Source organism: Tenrec ecaudatus, chromosome 7 (genome assembly GCF_050624435.1).
Source record: "Tenrec ecaudatus isolate mTenEca1 chromosome 7, mTenEca1.hap1, whole genome shotgun sequence".
Taxonomy (NCBI): domain Eukaryota; kingdom Metazoa; phylum Chordata; class Mammalia; order Afrosoricida; family Tenrecidae; genus Tenrec; species Tenrec ecaudatus.
The window spans coordinates 114408448-114424186 of NC_134536.1; the positions used below are offsets into that span (position 1 = coordinate 114408448).

A 15739-nucleotide genomic window follows, 5' to 3' on the forward strand; every position below is an offset into this window, starting at 1 on the left:
TTGAGAAGAATGGGAATTCCAAGACATTAATTGTGCTCATGTGAAACTTGTACATGGATCAAGAAGCAATTATACTAACAGAAAAAGCGAATACTGTGTAGTTTGAAATCAGAAAAGGTGCGTGTAAGGGTCGTATCCTCTCACCGTACTTGTTCAATCGTATGCTGAGCAAATCATCAGAGAATCTCGATTACGTGCAGACTGGAGGAAGGCTTATTAACAGCCTGGGATATGCAGATGACACAATATAGCTTGTTGGAAGTGCGGAGAAATTGAAGCACGTGCTGATGAAGATCAAGGATTGCAGGCTTCAGTATGGATGACAACTCGATGTAAAGAAAACCAAAGTCCTCACAACTACCAATAGGTCCATTATGATAAATGGAGAAAAGATTGAAGTTGTCAAGGATTTAATCTTCCTTGGACCTGCAATCAGTGTTCCTGGAAGCAGCAGTGAGGAGATCAAAAGGCACATTGCATTAGGCAAATCTGCTACACAAACCCTCTTTGGAGAATTCAAAAGCAATGATATTACTTTGAGGAGTAAGGCTTGCCTGACCCTAGCCATGGGTTTTCAATCGCCTTATATGCACGAGAAAGTTCAACAGGGGACAAGGAACACTGAAGAATGGATGTGTTGAATTGTGATACTGACAAAGAATATTTAAAGTATTGTGAGGTGCTGAAAGGACAAACCAGTCCGTCTTGGAGAAAGTACAGCCAGAGTAGTCCTTAGAGGCAAGGACATGTTGTTGTCAGGAGTGACCGGTCCCAGGGCAAGGACTTCGTGTTTGGTGAAGTAGAGGGGCAGCAAAAAGGAGAAGGCAGGCCCTCAAGGAGATGGAGTGACCAGTGGCTGCAACAAAGGGATCCACAGAGCAACAATTGTGAGTGTGGCACAGCACCAGGCAGCGTCTTACTCTGTTGTTCACTGGGGAGTTGGGACTGGGAACCAGCTTGACGTCACCTAACAGCAAGGTAGCAAGAGTTATTTCTGAGAAGTTGGGAGAGGGTGGCAAGCTGAGTCCGGAGAGATGAAACAGGGGCTTAAGGGGAGAGCAAATGTTTTGAGAATGATGAGGGCAATGAATGTACAAATGTGCTTTACACAATTGATGTATGTATGGATTATGATAAGAGTTTTATGAGCCCCTAATAAAATGATTTAAAAAAATAAAACATTCTTGGTTAGGTTTGTTTCTTAACATACTTCGATATTATCTACTTGAAGAGGGTTTAATAGGAATGTGTTATGTTAGTTGACATTTAATTCATTTTCACATTTCTAAACTCTTCAAGGAGCCCTGGTGACCTAATGGGTAACGAGTTGTCTTCCTAACCACAAGGTCAGCAGCACACAACCATCAGCTCCTCCTCTGGAGAAAGACGAGGCTTTCTACTCCTGTCAGGATTTACAGTCTTGGAAACAAGCAGGGACAGTTCTACTCTGTCCTAACTGACTTGGTGGCAGTGAATTTGGTTTTTGTGTTTTTGAACTCTTCTTCGGGTGAAAGATGAGGCTGCCTGCTCCCCTAGAGATGTACAGGCCGGAAGCCCTTTAAGGGTCACTATGAGTCAGAAGCTGCTCAATGGCAGTGGGATTGAGGCTTCTTTTCCAGCCACAGCTGTTATCATATGTTCCTAGGAAAGAGAATTAAAGTAGAGATATGTTGCTTTGTTTAAATCCTGACCTCTTTTAAGGGGCGTGGTAGACTGCGGCTAAGATTGGAGCCCATAGAACATGGCTGGGTAGCTCTGCCTGGTACGAGAGAAAGGATGTGTGAGGACCCGCCATGTTCTCCAGCACCTGGTGTGATTAGCAGGTGCCAGGCGTTGTGTCGGTGTTTACTCCTGCAGCCGTCCTGCTGGTGCTGGGGGAGCTGGAAGTGTGAGCTGGGCACGGCCCCCATGAAAGGTTTCCTCTAGTCTGTCTCGTTCGTTTGTTTGTTGACTCCTCATTTTTATTTCTCCCTTTCAGTCACTTTTGCTACCCATTTGGACCTCTTGACTTTTGCATAGGACTTACGGTTTCTTACTAAAAGCTTGACTGCTACCCTTATTTCCTTATTTCCCCGAAAATAAGACAGTGTCTTATATTAATTTTTCCTCCCAAAGATGCGCTAGGTCTTATTTTCAGGGATGTCTTATTTTTCCATGAAGAAGAAAACGGTACACATTTATTGTTTTATTAGAAGAGACCCGACACTTCCAGTCTGCTCTGGCTGCGCTGCGGCCAACAGTGAGCTGTGCAGTGGCGCCCGCCGCCATGGTCCAGAGTCCAGAGTTATGGTAGCTTCGGGGGGGCTTATATTTCAGCGAGAGACAAAACTGTAAATAGGTCTTATTTTTAGGGGGTCTTACTTTCGGGGAAACAAGGTAGCAAAAAGGCTAGCAGTGTGAACTCACAAGTGGTTCCACAGGAGAGTGGCGTGGCTGTCCACTTCAATTATTATTCATCTCTTTCCTTTAGGGTCTCTTAACCAGAGCCCTGGCTTTAAGAAAACCTTTAGACTGAAAAGGCCCTTCCAGGTCATCCACTGCCGTGTTTGTTGCTGGGTACCTTTGGGCTCTTTTATAGGTGAGGGTATTGATTTACAGACAGAGGAAACAGCCACAATGGCAGTAGCTTTGGGTTTGGGTTCATGGAGCCAGCAGGAAGCCCCAGTGGCACAGCTGCTAACCCAAAGATCAGCAGTTCGAGCCCCGCAGCCATCCTGCTGGAGACCGACAGGGCAGTCTGCTTCTGGAAAGGTACAACTTTAGGGAAGTTCCACTCTGCCCTAAGAGTTGCCATCACTTAAAATCGCCTCTAGTCTAGTGATTTTTTTCCTCTCTATTATGAAATGCTTTTTACCTTGCTTTTGATTTCTTACCTGTTCGTCCTGATCCTGGCTTGCTGCCTACCTTCTTGAACTCTTGGCTCTGCGCCCTGCACTAATTGAGGGAACATGTGTGTGTTGGTGTTAGTCCCCGCGTTGGAATGACTGTGTGACCTTGGTAAAGGCCCGTGTGCACTCTAGTATCACTAGCAGCAGATTCTGTAGGACCTTTACTCCAAGCGGCTCTCTCGGAACATGCACATCGTTGGGCTGGTCGCCAGTTTCACTCCTTTACTGTTTGACCATGACCGAACGGGAAAAGTTTAGAAACCTAATGAACACACAAAAAGTGTAGTACAGGGAGGGGGAGGGAGGATGAAATCAATTCACAAAGGTTTTATGTTGAGCAACTGAGCAAAGACTCCAGAAAGTGAGAGACTTCCAGCCAGATTGTTATGTAACATCACTCATAGGAGCGGGCACTTCTCACTTTGTTCTTGACACGGATTTCCTGTTGGGTCAGTTCTGCACTGCAGGTGGTAGTGTGGCTTAATTTATAGGTTTTTATCTTTGATCTATTTGAGCTTGGAGAAAGCATCTACACAAAGTGTGTTATAAGTGCTGACTAGCAAAACGGAATGTAGAACTTTCAATGCTAGGAAATCTTGATAGAGTGGAAAAAAGTAGATACTTTTCAGTTGGACAAAGATGGGTTAAATCAAGCCTTTCCAACCTGTTAATTAAGAGCTAGCTTTCCTCTATGTAAGGTGGAAATGATATAAGTAGAGTGTAAGTTTATGAAGATTAAGTGAACTGGTACTTGCAGCTTGGCACACAGCAGGTTCATAATTTGAGTCCTTCCTTCTTAATGTTTAAGTGCTTTCTGTTATGTTTAGATATCTGATATCCATGTTACTGGAGAGTCCGAGGACATGTCTGCGAAAGAGAGATTGCTCCTGTGGACGCAGCAGGCAACAGAGGGCTATGCTGGGATCCGGTGTGAAAACTTCACGACCTGCTGGAGAGATGGAAAACTCTTTAACGCCATCATTCATAAATACAGGTATGGACTTTGCACGCCTTTTTTCTTTAAGGAACCGAAGAAGTGCGTTTCTTTAAAATTTTTTAAATAATGTTTTATTTCCATAGAAGCAATGTCATGTGCATGGCAAAAAAACATACAAATGCAGAGAAGTAAAAATAAAAGCATCACACCAACAACGTGGCATATATGTAGCCTCTTTGACTAAATGGCCAAGACTTTGGCCATTGATGATAAGCTAAAGAGTTAGGTAAGGAATTGATGAGTAGTAAGGTAAGGAATTAGTTCAGATTTTAGCTCAACAACTAGAACGTGATAGTTTCCTCAATAACTTACAAAATGACAGTAACGATGCCCACTTTGGGAAGGGAAACAGTTTCTTGGTAAGAACTATTAATAATGTCAATACCTTAATACTTAAGCACATGTACACACACTGAAAAAATACATATATACATAAACTTGATGCCAACTCAAAGCAGCCCTGTCGAGAGTTTCCAAGCCTGTAGACTTTACAAGAGCAGACAGCCTCGTGGTTCGGCTTCTGAGAAGCTGGTGGGTCAGCTGTCCACCTTGTAGTTAGCAATCCAGTGCTTACCCCGACAGCTTCTAGCACTTAAACCAGACGCATGGATCTTAACTCGGTTCTGACTCATAGTGACCCCATAGGACAGAACAGAACTTCCCTTGAGGGTTTCTGAGACTGTAAAACTTTACAGCTGTTGAAAGCCTCCTCTCTCCCTGGGAGCGGCTTTCTAACTGCTGACCTTGAAGTCAGCAGTCCATGCCTAACCAACTCCATACAGCCCAGGGCTCCACCTTACCGAGCGCTTAATAAGTGCCTGTCACTGTTCTAAGCAGTTTATGTATATGAGTTCATTGAATCCTCACAGCAACCTAAGGGTGCTGTTACCAACGCAAACGAGGGTGGGGGAAGTCCTTACTTAAAATCACACAACCAGCCAAGGAGGGAGTGCGTTCATACCCAGTTGAAATTCATAGCCGGCCATCTCGCTCTCTGTCTTACTGCATGCATTAAACAACGCTAATTCCCCAGGACCAGTAAATATTTACTGAAAACTATATATGCTTTGAGCTCAGTCATTTGTCTTGGTTTCGCAAAAATTACCTTGTCGGTTGTTAAAGAACTGAGTACATTCCTAAACAAACTAAGCCTAAACTATAAACTCGCAAAACGGACCGACTGATTTGATCACAACAAAAATAATTAACTAAGAATAGTTGATATTTTGATAAGTTGCTGTGCTAAGTGCTGTACATGTATTATCTCCCTCAAATCTGTCAGCGGCCTCATAGAGCAAGGACTGTGAATAACTCATCTAGGTAGATGAGGAACTCAGGGGTCGCCCACAGGAACCCTGAAAGTCAGTGGCAGTGCTGGAATGCATGCCAAAGGCTTGGTGCGCCTCAGACTCTGTCTCCTTCCTGCAGCCCTTGTCTTTCCTCCGCCCCTTTCTCGCCTCCTTCTTGTCCTCTCCTCTTCTTTTCATCTGGCAATTTCAGCACACGTAAAACTAGGATCGATCACCCATAGTCCCGATTTTTAAACTAAAATTGTTACCACATTATAAAAGGAAACCAGGATGAACTTGCCTTTAAACTTGTCCAGAGTGAAGTATCAGAGCCTCTTGAATAACAGAATGCCAGCCCAGCGTAGTGCCCTGCCCTCAGTGCCCAGGAGCCATCTGAAGGCTGTGCTGCTGGCACCTTGTTTACGTGCGCTGATAAAATCTTCAGGGCCTTGGAGTTGAACTCTTGGGATTTTTCCACCTAAAGGATTTATATGATGACATACCTCTTGGTGCGTGCTCTGTTCTTTGAAGTTTGTTAGCTAGAAGCAAACCCTTTAGAAGACAGCCTTTCTTCCAGAATAATCTGCTTTAAAAATAGCTCCCCCCAAAAAATGATGTCTCTGGGCATTCTTTCGTCAGCACCCATGAGGGATCATAAGTACAAAATGCATGTTGAATGTTTTTCTCATAAAACCATAGTAAGTCACCATAGACGTCAGACATTGTGAAACATCTAGTAAAATTTAAGGTAGCACTTGTGTGCTGGGAGAGGTTTTGGAACTTGTGAAAGCTGTCTGTTTTAGACTCTGGTGGAGGACTTGTTAGAATATTGTCTGGCTCTAGCTTTGATCGTCAGCTTCCCTAGTTAGCATTGTTTCTTGTGCTGGCATTTGTGGTAAAAATTATTGTGTATCAGGTTTAAATGCTGACAAGATGTTTTTGGTGCTGAAGTTTTTGCTAACCTATTCCCTGCCTCGTAAAATCTCCCCGTGGGTTCTTTCATTGTAAGAAAGCTTTCAATGGTACTTGAAGTGAAAGCCCAGGCCTTCCTTTTTAAAAAGCAATTGAGGGCTTTTCTTCTGTGTGAGAATTAAAGGTATTGATTTAAACAGTGTGCTTAACATTGTTAAAAAGCCTTCACTTGTTCTCAAGATTAAAGAGGCAAAGTTAGAAACAATGGAAAAATCAACTAAAGCACACAGTTGGGTTCTGGTGAGTAATAATCACAATTAGAAGTGGTATCTTTCTGAAAGGCAGTCCGCGGGTAGTCTCAGAGGGTGACACACTTGGCGCTAACCAAAAGGTTGGGGGTTTGAGTCCCCAGATACGCCTCAGAAGAAAGGCTTGGGGATCTACTGCAGCGAGAAATCAACCATTGAAAACTCCTAACACATGCCCCGTGTTGGAATTGACTCACCAGCTACCGGGCTTTTTTGTTGGATTTTACTTAACAATTGTTGATTTTCTTGATAAGAACTTGCGAGACTTTGTTGTGTATTTGGACTTGCTGCCAGAGCAATCCTTCTGACTGGGCTTTGTTTTTATATTTACTTAGATAACAAATTAATGATGGATTCTTTTTGGCATCTGTGGGAAAAATATTCTGAGATGTCACCTGAATGTGTTTCTGACTCACATGGCCACTCTAATCCTGTGGCATGCTTAGTTGCAGGAAGTGAGGGCTTAGCAGGCAGAGTCTGTGAGTCTGGCAGAGGGTGAAGGAAAGGTGGAGATTCACGCTTAGGCAGCAGGTCTGCAAACCTAGGTTGAATTTGAAATAGATTCTGAGTCAATTACATAACATTTATAATTTAAGTTCAAACCAGGATTGTTTATAATAGGATTAGAATTTTGAAAATATTTATCTTCTAAAGACTGGGAAATAGCGATCTGAAGTAGGAACAGAGTAGCAGCATCATTTTGATTTTAGAATTAGGAAAATCATAATGTGAAGAAATATTAACAAGTACATTAATGTATACCTTTGCCAGCATATTTTTGTTAGTGTTTCCACAAAAAAATATGAATTTTGAAAACAAGGAATATGTTTAACCCAGTTAGAAACATTTGACAAATAATTAAGTGTGCAAAAACTTTTCTTATAAAACAAGAATTTTCTTTTTTTATTTTTGTAAGATCTATGTAATGGTGTAAAATAGAAAGCATTTTTATTAGGATCATTTACAAATGTTGTGCAATAAAAAATGACCTATTAAGTGAAAAAGTACCTACAACAGATACAATACAATATGAATATTTTTATATCTGAAAGTTCTAAAGCATATCTCAATACTATTAAATAAATGTTTCCAGGTCTTTATTAATAAAGAAACGGAGAGCCAAAGACTAGTAAGCTTGATGCACAAGCCTTTTAAGTAATGGAAATGATTTCTTTGGATTATTAAGCCTTTATATTGCTTTGTAACTACTGGGGCTTCAAAAGTTCATGGAAGTAGGATTAGGGGAGGTAGAGGTGAGAAAGGAATAATCGATCACAAAGATCAATCTAGAACCTCCACCCAGGGGGACGAATAATAGAAAAGTGGGTGAGGGACAATGGAGGACGATGTAAGATATAGAAATAATAATCTATAATTTATCAAGTGTTCATGAGGGAAGGTGGATGGGGGAGGGAAGGGGAAGAAATGGGGAACTTTATCAGGGGCTCAAGTGGGAAGAGAATGCTCTGAAAATGATGATGGTGGCATATGTGCAAATGCGCTTGACACACTGGATGAATGTATAGATTGTGATAAGAGACGTAAGAGCCCCCAATAAAAGCATTTTAAAAAATTCATGGAAAATTGTATTACCTTTTAACTTCCTTTTCATGAACTTTTTGAAGTTCCCTCATATAATTTATTGTAGACAAACTAAATATTAAGAATTGGAATCATCTTGAATGATTGTGGTAGCACAGTAATACACAGAAAATATATATGTGAATATTGATAATAACAATCGACAGAAAATAGATATCAAACTAATAACATGGAAAATAGATATGAAACATGTAACTTAAGAAATGAACAAATTAATAATATTCTATATAACTACCAAATATGTACAATTCCTTTGTAACAAATTATTGATGGAAAAGTACATTTATTCACTTTAGAGTTCGCTATCTAAGGAAATATCACAGCAAGAATTCAGAATGTGGCAACGATGAAACATACAACTTTCCTCTAGTCCTTTAAAGCTTCTCCCCCCTCACATTCATAATCTCAATTCTACCCTACAAATCTGGCTAGACCTTAGGATGTGTACACTGGTACAGATGGGAACTGGGAACACAGGGAATCCAAGACAGATGATCCCTTCAGGCTCAGTGGTGTGAGTGGCGATACCGGGAGGGTGGAGGGAAGGTGCGATAGAAAGGGGGAGCCGATCACAAGGATCTACACATAACTTCCGTGCTTGGGGGATGGACAACAGAAAAATGGGTGAAGGGAGACATCGGACAGTGTAAGACATGACAAAATAATGATAATTTATAAATTATCAAGAGTTTGTGAAGGTGGTGGGGAGGGAGGGGGAAATGAGGAGCTGATACCAAGGCTCAAGTAATGTTTTGAGAATGATGATGGCAACAAATGTACAAATGTGCTTGACACATGGATGGATGGATAGATGGATGGATGGACGGATGGATTGTAATAAGAGTTGTATGAACCCCCAATAAGATGATTTTTTAAAAAGTTCAGAGCATGGTGAGAAGGAGGATGATAATGAAAAAAAACATTAAAACCCTTAGCCTATGTAGAACAAGTTCTCTGGTTTTCGTCTGCCACATTATCATAAAGAGACTGAGGCACTGAGGGTGTGCATGGGTAATGAGAATGAGAAAAGTAATATGATTTGGCGGGAGAAATGATTAGATTCTGTTTATTTTTAACATTTTATTAGGGGCTCATACAACTCTTATCTCAATCCATACATATACACACATCAATTGTAGATTAGATTCTATTTAAACAAGAAAAATGCATTTTGCTTTTGCATAAAATCCAAGTTGGGAAATTCTGTTCTTAATTCTTTGTAGGAACTTTCATTTGTCATGTTCACTTTTCAATGAAAAGGGTTCAAAATATTAAAATACCATATACCTATCATTATTTCTGCTTGCTCTGTTTATATAGTTTTTCTTCATGAAGGATTGTAAAAAATCTTGTCACTGAAAACCACACTGGTAAAAACTCTTAGCAAAATGAACTTCACTATTTCCCTTAACCTTGATTTTCATTCAAGAGAATAACAAGTTTTGATGGATTTACCTATGTCACAAAAGCATTTGACAAGTTAAAGCAAGAGAGGATGAAGTGGAATCAACAGACAATTTCTGGATTTGGGGAGTGGTGGTGGTTGTTTTTGTTTTTAACAAGGGTTTTATTGGCTACTAACCTCAAGGACAGCAGTTCTACCCCATCCGTCACCGAGGGAGAAGATGAGGCTGAGTGTTCTCTTGAGAAACCCAAAGGGGCAGTTCTTTTTCGTCCTATAGAGTCATTACAAGTTGAAGTGAAACAGCAGTGGGTTACAGAGGAAAAGAGGTCCTGACACGAGGACCCATTCTTTGGCGAAAGAGATAGGTGTTACACGCAGAGGGTTCAACTTTGAGTTCTTTGCTCTCCCTTAAGGTGTGTTCAGGTCTCACTGTAAACTTGATTTCTTTCTTTCTGAAAGATAAAGCTTTGACTTCTAGCGTGAAGTTCAGTCTCTGACTTGTTTGGCTTCATCAATCTTTCCGAGTGAGTATCTGCCCTAGTACATACGATGAAAGCCAAATTCTAAAAGAGCAGTTCCCACATTGCTGAACCTGAAAACATGCCTGCCTGAGCAGGCACGGACTTGCATGTGTGCCTGCAAGCTGGAAAGAACCGTGCAAAGTGTGCAGTGGGCCCTGCCAACCTGAGGCGGTGCTATGGACAGATACTAAGTATGTCAAGACTAACGTGCTCCCGGCGGTGCGGGTGGGGGTTGAAGAGGGTTTATTTACGCTTACTAGTTCCTTCTTGTTCTGTTCTGTGTTTAATCTAGCGCATTCGGTGTGTTGACTCTCCGTGAAGGCCCCAGGTATTGTTTTCTAGAAGCATGGTTGAAGATACCCCCTCCGAAGCCTCCGAACTTTGAGCATGGGTTGTATTCAGGGTGTGATCATGTAAACATTCTCTCCTTCAGCAGTCAGGCATCTCTCACCTGTCTAGATATGCAGTTGAGTAGCCGCTGTTTTGTTCCTAGTGCGCATTTTGAACGAGAATTTCCTGCAGCCAGCACAGTCGCTGTATGCCACGTGTAAGAGGGAAGTGAGCCGTCAGGCTGCGTTTGAGGCACCTTGTTGCCTAGGATTACCTGGAGCCCTGTGATTCAGTCACACACCTCGAGAACCCTACGGATTGCACTGGCTTCACTGGGAGCAGGCAAGCCCTCGGGGCTAGAAAGGATCCCACAGGGAGCCGGATTAGTATTGACTGGGGTTCTTCTCCCTCAGACTTTGTTCGGCCTTCAAGCTGTAGAACCCGGAGGTCTGTGGGTGTGTGTGTGTGTGTGTGTCTGCGGGTACATACACATGGGCTCTGATTGTGGCCACTAGTCAGACACAGGTGGTGACTTAAAGAGTCGTATCACAAGTACTTCAGGTCATGAGGCAACATCGGCATGCGTCTTTGTTTTGCCCAATGCACTTCAATTGGGAAGGCCCCGGAGCAGAGGGGAGTGACGCCGAACCACGAACACGCTTTTGAATCCTCGGGGAGCTACTGCGCCAAGTGACGCGTGGGAGCAAGGGTCCAGCCCTGTGACTGGATTTAGTGAATTGAAATGATCAGGGACATATTTAGAGGAAATACCTATATTATCTTCTTTCTAATGTTTCTTGCCCCGATTCACTTGGAGAATTTCCCTGAACTGGTAAGCCTCCTGTTATAATGTAAAATACATCCTTACAAGGAATTAACCAGTTTCTCCCAGTGCTGTATTGTGGGACTGGCAAGGTGGCACAGACCTAACAGGAAGTCTTGCTGGACTGTCCTCACTGAGAGCCCAGGAGCAAGCCCTCTGTGCTGCAGCTCTAGGTTTTCTTTTGTGTGTGTGTTTGATAACAAGCGATACATTGATACAATGGAGCATTCACATAAAACAAAAGGCTTTATATGGTGTTCTTCCCATGATTCCTAGTGCCTTGCCACAGAAGCATTCGCTGTTAACATGTCCTTCATGCTCTACAGAAATTTTCTCTGTATGTGCACACGCAGGTTCTTTTGGAGGGGGCAGCTTTATTGAGACCGGATTTACATGAACACCTAATGTTGAACAAGTAGCTGATCTTTCTTAAGACACAAACAGGAGAGTAGTGTGTAATGCCTTAAAGCGGTTTTCCCTCTCTGGGTTCTGGTATCCCTGGCAATGGCAACGCAGAGCTCACAGACAGAATTCACAATTAAAGGGTTTATTAAAGAAGGTACCAAGCTGTACTGCCAGTGAGAAATTCTCCGGGCTACGTGGCTCATCAGGACATGTTACAAAGTTCTGTCGAGTCCGCATGCCATTCTGTTACTAACCCGAAGGCTTTCAGCTCGAGCTCTGTGGGTCAGCTAACCCAGCTCCCCGAATTAAAGTCCCAGAGGCACCCTAGTCCTGTAAGCATCAACCCCAAAGCCCTCAGCTCCACTTCTATAGGTTCTATCGCCCAAATCCCCCAATTTAGTGACACAGGCATCTCGCTCCTCACCCAGCCTCCTGCACAACGGCGCTCAGCCTTTCTTGCTCCTGAAGTTGGGAGGTCCATCACACTGTTCCACACTCTGCCTCCTGGTTCTGCGGCTGCTCCACTGATGGTATAGCCGTCTCTGGATCCAGGAAGTTCACTGTGCAGGCATCTGGGGTCCAAAGGATGCGCACGACTGCCAGCTCTGGCCGGAAATGAGATGCCCTCTCCTCCTTCCCAGATGGCTCATTTTATACACAGCAGAATGGCATCTCAGGGATTCCTGTTCACAATTGTCGTTAGATTCCATTGAGTGGGTTACAACCCATAGCCACCCTGTCCGCATGTACCACCGAATGAATGAATTTCCCGTCCTGCACCATTCTCATAATTGCTTATGTGCTTGAGCCCATTGTTACAATCACTCAGTCCTTGAGGGCCTTCATGGCCTCTCTACTTCACCAAGCATGACGTCCTTCTCCAGGGACCAGTCTCTCTTACATGTCCCAAGGATATAAGACAAAATCGCACGCACCTTGCCTCTAAGGAGCACTACTGTGACCATGATTTTCCCAAGACCAAAGTGTTTGTCCTTTTGGCAGTCCATCGGGCTTCAGTATTCTTCGCCAGCACTACAGTTCAAATGCGTCGATTTTGCCATAGCCTTCCTTATTCATTGTCCAACGTGCACGTGCATATGAGGCAATTGAAAAGATCATGGCTTGGGTCACAGGTGAATCCCATCAGTATCTTACCCCACCTTCTTATCAGACCAGGCAGGGAAAGGCCATTTGGTGGGAGTTAGAGACTGTGTAGAAGAACACATTACATTACTTACTGCCCTCACATAGTGTGTTAGTCTTTATCCCCACCCCAACCCCCCGCCTCCTTACTTTATTCCGAAAGTCCATATCGGCACAGATAGCTATAGCTCATTTCTTTTTTCACTTTTTTTAAACTTTCTTATTGTGCGCAGGGGAAGGTTTGCCTTGCTGATCAATCCATTCAGTAATTCACGTGCATTTGGCTTCCCGTCATTGACTGCAGTCCCGGTAGTGCAGCATCACACATCTCTCTTCCTCCCTGAGTCCCGGTGTCCGCTCTTCCTGCTTTCCTAACCCTTCTGAACGTTGTCCTGGGCTAAAGGCTGCCCCTCTGATCTCACATGGTGATGATTCTAAGGTGGGTGCACCTCCCTCGTGTTATTGCTCCCCCTCTGGCCCTGTTGATTATTTGGCTGAAAATTGAGCCACAGAGGTAAATCTGAAGGGCTAAAGGCATAGTCACCTTCGGAATCTTAGAAAACTTCTGGAGCACAGTTTTACTTTCAACGTGCATTGGATGCCATGAGGCAGAGTCAACTTGATGACCACTGCGTAACTGGTTAGTTACCATTTAGTTATTAAGGCTTAGGTAGAATTTACTCTCATCAGTGTCCTGAAAAAGCACTTCAATGCTACCATTCTCCATCCAACCAGTAGGCTTGATATTTTTTTTTATGGTTCTGCAAACTCTTTTAATTGTAGAATGCACCATAAACATTTTTTTAATTTCATGCAATGGGTGAAAATCCCCTACTGAAACACAGAGTGCTGTAGTTGGGTCAAAAGGCTATTGGTACCTAGAGGGATGCCGAAAGCCAAGTGTCAGCATAAGGTTAAAGCAGAGCCTGGCAAATGTCTGCCAGGGAAATGCAAGAAAGGAGAGCAGGGTTGATCGTGTTCTAATCAGTCACAGCATGAAGTGAAGTTCAAAGGCACTACACATAGGGAATGTCTTCAAAGCCTCTCTGTTGGGCCCTACAACCACCCCGAAGTTCCCTTGGACCTCTAGGGTGGAAGGGATTCTGCAAGCTTCTTTGCATCCACATAAAGCCCCCAATTTCTGTTTGGATTTTTTCACCTCATCCTCCACCCTTGCCATCTCATCGAACTCTCTTATCATCTCCTCATTGCTCAAATGCATATCATGAGTGGCTTCCTTATACTCCTTGAGGTACTCAGCCAGCCCTTTACTGGTTTTTCTTTTTGCTTTTCTGGGGACATCATCCTGAGCTGGGTGCTTGGCTGTAGCCTTGGTTTCATCTGCGGGCTTTTCTTCGGGCTTCCCCTCACCCTCAGCCTTTCCCTTATCCTTTGGCATTTCCTCATCTGCCTTTCCCTCATTTCCTAACTTTTCCTTGCCTTCTGTTCCTAGTTTTTCCTTGCCTTCCATTCCTAATTTTCCTTTATCTCCTGTTCCTAACTTTTCCTTGCATTACATTCCTAACTTTCCTTTGTCTGCTCTTTCTATTTTCTCCTTGCCTTGCATTCCTAACTTTCCTTTGTCATCTCTTCCTAACTTTTCCTTGTCCTCTGTTCCTAACTTTTCCTTGTCTTCTATTCCTAACTTTTCTTTGTCCTCTGTTCCTAATGTTTCTTTGTCTTCTGTTCCTAATTTTTCCTTGTTTTCTGGAGAGCCAGGGGCTTCTGGCTTTTCCTTAGTCGGTGGTGGCAGTTCTTCGTTTTCCACCTTTTCTTGGTTTTCAAGCTTTCCTTCATTTTCAGTGTTCAGTTTTTCCATGTTGAGATTCTCCTTTTCCTGTCCTGCAGGGCTTCTGGACAGGCTTCTCCTCTGTCTCTAGTCTCGGGGTGCTTGGGGTAGCAGACGCACAGACCTGAAGGAACCTGGGGTGACAGGAAAGAGGCCAGGGGCCTGAACAGAAGGCTCCGGGCCGCACCGCTGGAAGGACCGGCAGGCGCGGGGACGGCTTGATATTTTTTTTATGGTCTTAAGTTTTGTTCCACATCTTTCTCCTCCTATCCCCAGGACTTTCAAATGTGACCTCTTTCTGAGCAGTGGGTAGTGGTAGCTGGGCACCATCTAGTTCATCTGGTCTCAGGGGCATAGACTGATGTTTGTATGATCCATTAGTCCTTTGAATGAATCGTTTCCTTGCATCTTTGGTTTTCATCCTTCTTGTTCCTCTCAGATAGGAAGAGATTGATAGTTTCATCTTAGACGACTGCTTATGAGCTTTTATGACCCCGGTCCCTGTGATGTGGAACATTACCTTTGTGGACTGTGAGGCCGTGTGACTTTGGTGGCCCCTGAGACGATAGACCTGAGCTCTACTCCCCAGTGATTCCAGGCATTTGGCAGTATCCAAGAAGTTTTTTTATAACTTCACCCTTCAAATGCTCTCCCACACTCGTGGCTCTGTTTGCAGCAAAGGTTCACATATCCTCTGCAGGCCTACATATATTCCTAAGAGTGCACTCTGCTTTCCCTCCCCCACCGTCCAGGACGTTTCCTAACGATCCATCATGTGGCTAAATCTGAAGAGAAGGACGGTGCTTTTTTTTTCTTTAATCATTTTGTTAGGGACGCATACAACTCTTTTACAATTCGTACATACATCATTTGTATCCAGCACATTCGTACATATGTTGCCATCATCATCCTCAAAACACCTGCCTTCTACTTGAGCCCTTGGTATCAGCTCCTCATTTTCCCCTCCTTCAATGCTCCCCCCTCTCCCTGAACCGCTGATAATGTATAAATAATTATTATTTTATATCTTACACCATCCAACATCTTCCTCACCCAGTTCTCCGCTGTCTGCCGGGAGGAGGTTACATGTAGACCTTGTCATCTGTTCCCCCTTTCTCCCTCACCCTCCCTCTGCCTTCCTGATATCACCACTCTCACCACTGTTCCTGAGGGACTCATCTTTCCTGGATTCCCCATATTTCCAGTTCCTATCTGTGCCAGTGTACGTCTCCAGGTCCAGCGGTTATGTAAGGTAGAATTGGGATCATGATAGTGGGGGGGGGGGGAGGAAACATTCAAGAACTAGAGGAAAATTGTATGTTTCACT

At 43.5% G+C, this 15739-nt stretch overlaps 1 protein-coding gene and 1 pseudogene across 14 annotated transcripts in view; one reads left to right on the top strand and one right to left on the bottom strand.

Annotated features, from left to right (window-relative positions):
• DST (dystonin) overlaps positions 1-15739 on the top strand; it is a 450811-nt gene that overhangs the window by 230955 nt on the left and 204117 nt on the right. For all 14 annotated transcript variants that reach the window (XM_075554951.1, XM_075554950.1, XM_075554962.1 and 11 more), the window contains one exon: positions 3716-3882. In XM_075554951.1, coding sequence (XP_075411066.1) covers positions 3716-3882 — 167 coding nt within the window. The remainder of the gene's footprint in view (positions 1-3715; positions 3883-15739) is intronic.
• LOC142452889 (uncharacterized) lies at positions 13640-14577 on the bottom strand (annotated as a pseudogene).